General features: G+C 66.0%; 1 protein-coding gene across 2 annotated transcripts in view; it reads right to left on the bottom strand.

Annotated features, from left to right (window-relative positions):
• Nucleotides 1-2,263, bottom strand: part of PRKCZ (protein kinase C zeta) — a 101,342-nt gene extending 99,079 nt beyond the window's left edge. The window contains exon 1 of one of the 2 annotated variants that reach the window (XM_081226094.1): nucleotides 2,050-2,263. In XM_081226094.1, the coding sequence (XP_081082220.1) occupies nucleotides 2,050-2,120 (71 nt within the window). In that variant the 5' untranslated portion in view covers nucleotides 2,121-2,263. Of the gene's footprint in view, nucleotides 1-542; nucleotides 934-2,049 lie in introns of those variants that run through there. The other variant, XM_081226095.1, reaches the window with a different exon arrangement.
• Between the last annotated feature and the right edge of the window lie 3,737 nt (nucleotides 2,264-6,000).

Raw genomic sequence — 6,000 nt, forward strand, 5'->3', positions numbered from 1 at the left:
CCGCTGAGGACTGTCTCCCAACTCAGACGCCAGACTCTCTCCTCCCGGGGAGAGGCGCCAGTCCGGAGCACTTCAGGGAAAGCACCGGGAGGTGGGAGGCACTGGGATCGAGGAGGAACGGTCAGCCGGGGGCAGAAATGAGGAGGGTGGGGGGAGAGAAGGAAGAGTGGGAGAAGGAGGGGAGGAAGCCGCAGCTGGGAGGGGGAGGGAGGGGGGAGGGGACTGCCAAGAGGCAGAGGAAAGGGGAGGAGGGGGAGGGGAGGAGAGAGGAAGGAGGGGAGGTTGGGAAGGGAAAGAAGAGGGAAGAGTCTAGGGTGTGGCCTCATCGGCCGGGAAACCAGACTCAACAGGTCACATTTCCCCCGGTAACCAAAGCGCTCTCCAGGGGCCCAAGCCCGGGGAGGGGACGGACAGGCAGCTCAGCCAGAACTCCCTGGGGCTCCCTGAACTCTGCCCACGACAACTGCCTGGTCCGCCTTCCACCCCTGGCGCAGTGCCTACTTGAACTCGTCCTGGGGGAAGGCTGGGGGTCTGGTTCTCACCTGCCCCCTGGCCTCTCCGGGTGTGGACTTCCTCTCACTAAGGCTCAACTCTGATTTTCAGTCACTTGTTGCTCAATTCCATGGTTCCAGGCAGGGAAGAGGACTGTCTCTGCTGTATGACAGCCACTCCTTACCCTCAGCGAGCCAGGACCCTCGGACCAGCCGAGGCCCAGGACCTGGCTGACACCTCACCAGCTTCAGTCTGCAGCCCACCTTGCCAGCCAAAAGACAAGACCCCCTCAGCCTCTTCAGATGGGCTAACCAGTCATTCCCGCCCCCACCAGAAATCCTTCTTCTGGGGCACTGCCACCAATTCCCCTTGCTGCCCCGCTCCACTGCGTTCCCAGGTGGTCAGGCTGAGGACAGCAAAGAGGGCAGGAGAGGCCTGACAGACACCCCAAACAAGGTGTGCTCACCAACTCGAGCCCGAAGCCCCTCCTCCGGTGCCCCTACAGCCGAGACCACCAAGTTCATCTGCGGGGCCAAGGTCCGCTCCCCTCCCCACTCCCCGAAAGAGGCGACCCTGGGAGCAGCCAGGTCCTATCTGGGGGAAAGAAGCAGCAGCAAAGGCTCCTAGTTCTCCGACCTCAGTCTGCACTGAGCGCACAGCGCGGTCCCGGCCTCTGGGCGCAGCTCCTCCCCCCGCAACCAGGGCTGTCCCGACGCGACCGAGAATCCAGCGAGCGCTCTCTGGGCCGGGCCAGGCGCTCCGGTCACTGACCCCTGTGGGCGCCGGTTCGTCCCATTTCACAGGGAGGCAGGTCGAATCCAGGCGCCGAGCGCGGACGCAGGGCCCCCGCTCTTCCAGGCGCCCTCCATTCGCGCGGCCAGCCGGCTCACCGCACCTGCCCTTCACCCGGTCATGAAACGGTTCTGAAACTGAGACCTGGTCGGGTACATTGGAAAAAGTTTAGGAAAACCTCGGTTTTTAAAACCTGCCAGCCATCTTCACAATCTGACAAAAACTTTCGTCGTTACAGGTTGTGGCCTGAATGTTTCGGCCAACTTTCCAGGGAGAGTGTCAACACAGGGCCCGGGGCTGCGGGGCGTGCCAGACGCCCGCCTCCCCTCCGGGCAAGTCCCAGCCCAGGAAAATATCGTCGGGGCGGGGAGAGACCCGCATGGCCGCGCGCTCCGAGCTGGGCCCGGCGACCCGGAGCTAGGGCGCCGGGGGGCCAGGCCTACCCCACCCTGCCCGCGAACTTCCCCGCCGGTGACGTTCGAGTGCGCCCGGAGCGCCCGCTTCGCCCGCGGCCGCCTCCAGGCGCTGGCGCCTCCGGACCTCCCGGGACGCCCCTGGGCCCGGAGGGGCCTCGCTGTCCCCTCCCTCCCGCGCCACGGCCGGCTGCCCCCAGCCCTCGGCCTCCCGAAGCTGCGACGACACGGTCGCCGACGGCCGGCGCTGTCGGGGGCCGCTCCCGGCGCCCGGCTCCGCCCTCGGCCCCGCCGCCTCGGCGCACACGCCCCCCGCCCCGGCCGGGCCCTGCCGTCGGGCGCTCGCGCTCACCCGCTGTAGTGCGCCTTCAGGCGGACGCGGCCGCCGCTCCCGTCCATCTTGCGGCCGGTCCTGCTGGGCATGGCGCGCTCCGCCGGCCGCCGTCAGCGCTGCACCCCGGACGCTCGGGCCATGGCGCGGGGCCCCAGCGGCCGGGCCGGGGCGCAGGTGGGGCAGACGGCGGAACGCGGAAGGGAGCGCGCGGTGCGGGGACCGAGGAGCACCGGTCCGGCCAACTCCGCGGAACTTGGCGGCAGGCGGGGCGGGGCGGGGCGGGGAGGGGGCGCGGCCGGCGCGCGCGCGCCAGTGGGGGCGCGCACGGAGTCCGGCGTCAGGCCTCGCGGGGGGCGGGGGGTGTCCGAACATGGCCGACCCGAGGCCTATCCGGCGGCCAATCGGCGGGGCGGGCGGTCCCGGGGCGGAGGCGGTGGCACCTGCGGCCAATGAGGTTGAGGAGGGGCCGCCACCTGGGCCAATCCCCGGGGGACCCCGCGGCCGCAGCCCAATGGCGCGGCGCGGGGCGGACTACCTGTCGGGCGGGGCACGGCCCCACCTGGGGCCAATGGGGGCGCGCGCGGCCCGGCTCTGCCCGGCAACCGACGCCCCAAGTCTGCCCCGCGCGCTGGCCCCTAGGTGAAGTGGGCTCCCGGGGCCGCGGTTCCCAGGTGGGGACCCTGCGCTGCGCGCCCCGGGAACTTGTTGGAAATTCAAGCCTTCGGCCCAGCCCAGACTCGCTGAATCGAAACTCCAGCAGTCTGTGCTAACAAGCCCGGGTAAATCGGGTGAGCGCGAGTCTGCGAGCCGCTGGGCTAGGGGACAGCGGGGACGGGTCGCCCGTGACGAGTGCGGCTCGCCGCTCAGACCCTGGATTCCGAACGGCGCTCGGACCGCGTGACCCGCGTCCGGCCAGCTTACAACTGCGGAGACAGACTGCGAGGAGCAGAGAACCCAGCGAAGGTCACGGCCGGCAGGTCCGGGCCCAGTGGGTTCTTCCGGCCGCAGCCGCCCTCCTCCTTCTGCGGGAGGTTTGTCGACACTCGCTAGCCTGCTCCTCTGCTGCAGTTCCCTCCTCGGTTCGCGACAAGGAGGCTGCGTTGGTCCAGCTCGCCCGTGACCTTCACTTCTGAATCCACATCCTCTCTGGGTCTTATTAACACCGTGCGTTTGTTCCGGACTGTCGCCTTGGAATACTATCCACGCCCCCACGCACCAGGTGCCTGCATCCTGGGCCCATCCCTTGCTGGTTGCATCCACAGGGGCCCAAATCTGCAGTCTGTGGGACCTCAGCTGGGCACCAGGTGCGCACCCCGGGCTCAGAGATCTACAGACCCCTCATCGCTGCCGCCCCCGCCAAGGCCTGTCCTACTCTGGGCCACACCCCTGTTGCCTCCCTCCCCTTCCCCACCCCACCCCACCCCACCCCGCTGGCCACCTCTGACGCCCCCCCCCCACTCCAGTCCCGTCTAAGCCTTCACCACTCTTCACCTGGCCAGTTGTAAAGATTTCCCATTCACTCTTTCATTCCACAGAGCTTCCTGGCGCCTCCCAGTACGGGGTGCTGGGTGTCCCTGGAGAACCACATGGACACAGTCCCTATGGTCATAGGACCCATATTCTCCCTAGAGATGGACACAGAGAAACCTGTTGACAGCCCACCTCTCACCTATTTAGGGTGCTGTGAACTCTCCGTCCTAATAGAAAACAGAACTCTCTGCACCGCGCAGCCGTCCACCCACCTGCCCATTTCTCTGCTCTTCTCTACAACAAACCCCTGCCCAGAGCTTTCTGCAGCCCTTGTCTCCACTTTATCTTTCCTGCCACTTTCTCTGAGGCCACTGTCACTACCACCTCCTGTGTTTTAAGTCCAGTGGCCAATTGCCAGCTGTTTCTGAATTGGCCCTTGGCAGTGTCCTCAGCCTAGGACGCTGCCGTCTCTTCCTTGAGCCTCTGCCGCCTCCTCGTCAGCCTCTGAATGCGTCCCCACCGCCCCCGCCTCAGTCATGGGTGCTTCTCAAGCCCTTGAGCTGCTCGTGTCCACTTAGGGCTCGAAGTACCATCCCAAGCTCAGATGGCCCCGCTGGGCTGATTCCCCTACCATCACACCTCTCACCCAGCCAGAGCTCCCTGACGTGCCGTCCTCCACCTCAGGGCGCCCACCCCTTCTTTCCTCATTCTCACCTCAAAACTCCTGGGGCTTCCTTTGCTTCCTCTCCCTCTTACACCCAGCCCACCACCATCTGCAGATCCTGGCAGCTCCAGATTCCTGCCGTGTCGACCACCTCCACTGCTGCCATCTGGTCCAAGCCTCCAATTCCCCTAAAACCTAAGTTCATCTGTGTCCACCTCTCTGGTGTTCAAGACCTGCAGGGGTCTGCGTCGTCCTCAGGGACCCCAGGCCTTTCTGCCCGGTCTCCCGCCAGCCTCACTGTGGCTCTTTCCACACCGGCCCCCTGGCTCCCTCCTGGCTCAGGGCCTTCGCATGTGCTGTGGCACCTTTGCCCAGACCCACACTTCCCTTGAGTCTCTACTAACGTCCACGTTAGTCTGCTCCCGACCCCACCCCGTGGGCACTCCTCCACGCCCCGGCATGGGCACCGAGCTCCCTGGCTGTCAGGTGCATGTGGAAGGAGAGGGGTCCGAGGGTTTGTCACGTGAGGGGAGCAGGTACCTGCAGCCCAGAGGTGAGTGTGTGGGATGCAGCGCCCTGTGCCAGCCCCTCACCTGGCCCCGTGGCCAGCACTGTGGCTGTGTTGCCTGGGCCACCGGGAGCCCAGCCTGGCACACGACCTTGGGCACGTCCTGATGGGCGGAGAAGAGCCAGACATCCCACAGCACCACCCCCGCCCCCATCCCCCCCACCCCACCCCCGCATTCTGACTTCCTGCCTCAGAGCGTGGTGAGGGCAGAGGAGGAGGGGCCAGGGGGTCCAGTCCTTGATGCCCTCTTCCCCCTGCTGGCAGCATGGTCTAGCAAGGGTCCCTTCTCTGGGCACCATCTCCTGGACATGCCCCATCCAAGGCCCCACCGGACACAAGAGCCCTTTCTAACCAGGGAAGCCCTGGTCAGGGTAGGAGCTCTGAGCATCCCAGGTGGCCCCGTGGGTACTGGCCGCCGCCTGCAGACCTGAGTGCCACATGGGACCCTCTGTCCTGGAGTCTGGAAGCTGGGTCACCCAGTACTGGTGAGGAAGTCCGAGGTGGGGCCGGTAGCTGCCTGCTCAGGGTCAGGTGGGTTTGCAGGGCGGGGCCTCTGTTCCCCATGGGGGTTGGGGGAGGAGAAAGGCGTATTCCAGGAGGGGGGGTCCCCGACCATGTCTAGCCCCAGGCCCGGGTGAGGGCACATGGGTTGCCTGCGGTGCCCAGAACACTTCCCTGAGGCCGCCGGAGGGGGGAGGGTGAAGGACCCTCCCCCCACCAACAAGTTCTGCAAAACAACGACCTGCTGCCCAGGCCAGCAGACCCCCTCCAGAGGGCAGGGCCACTGAGCCATCCCTCTCAGGGCCTCGAGGACAGAGGGCTTGGTCCCGACTGAGCGACAGGCAGCTGTGCCTGCCTGGCATCCACTTCTCGCCCTGCATCCTGGCCACAGGCGTGGGGTGTTTGGGTAGTTGGCAGGGTTGGGACCAGCCTGGGTCACTGCTGTATCCCGACTGTGTCAGGCATCTGGCACACCTGGAATGAATGAATGAATGAACGAATGGGTGAAGACCCCTCAGAAATGTTGGGACCCGTCGTCCTCCTAGGTCCCCGGGCCTGTTCTGGGGCCCACCCGTCGGCAGGCTGCAGCATGATGATGTCACCTGGGGCGCAGCAGCAGTGACCCTTGGACGGAGGCGTAGGCTGGGTGGACCCGCAAGGGGCCCGGCAGCTGAGGGCTGGTCCTTTTCACTCCGGGCAGTTTCTGTATTTCCCAATTTTCCACAAGGATCTCATATACTTTCATGATCACAAACACCTATTATTT

This window comes from Mesoplodon bidens (genome assembly GCF_964165515.1).
Source record: "Mesoplodon bidens genome assembly, chromosome: 2".
Taxonomy (NCBI): Eukaryota; Metazoa; Chordata; class Mammalia; order Artiodactyla; family Ziphiidae; genus Mesoplodon; species Mesoplodon bidens.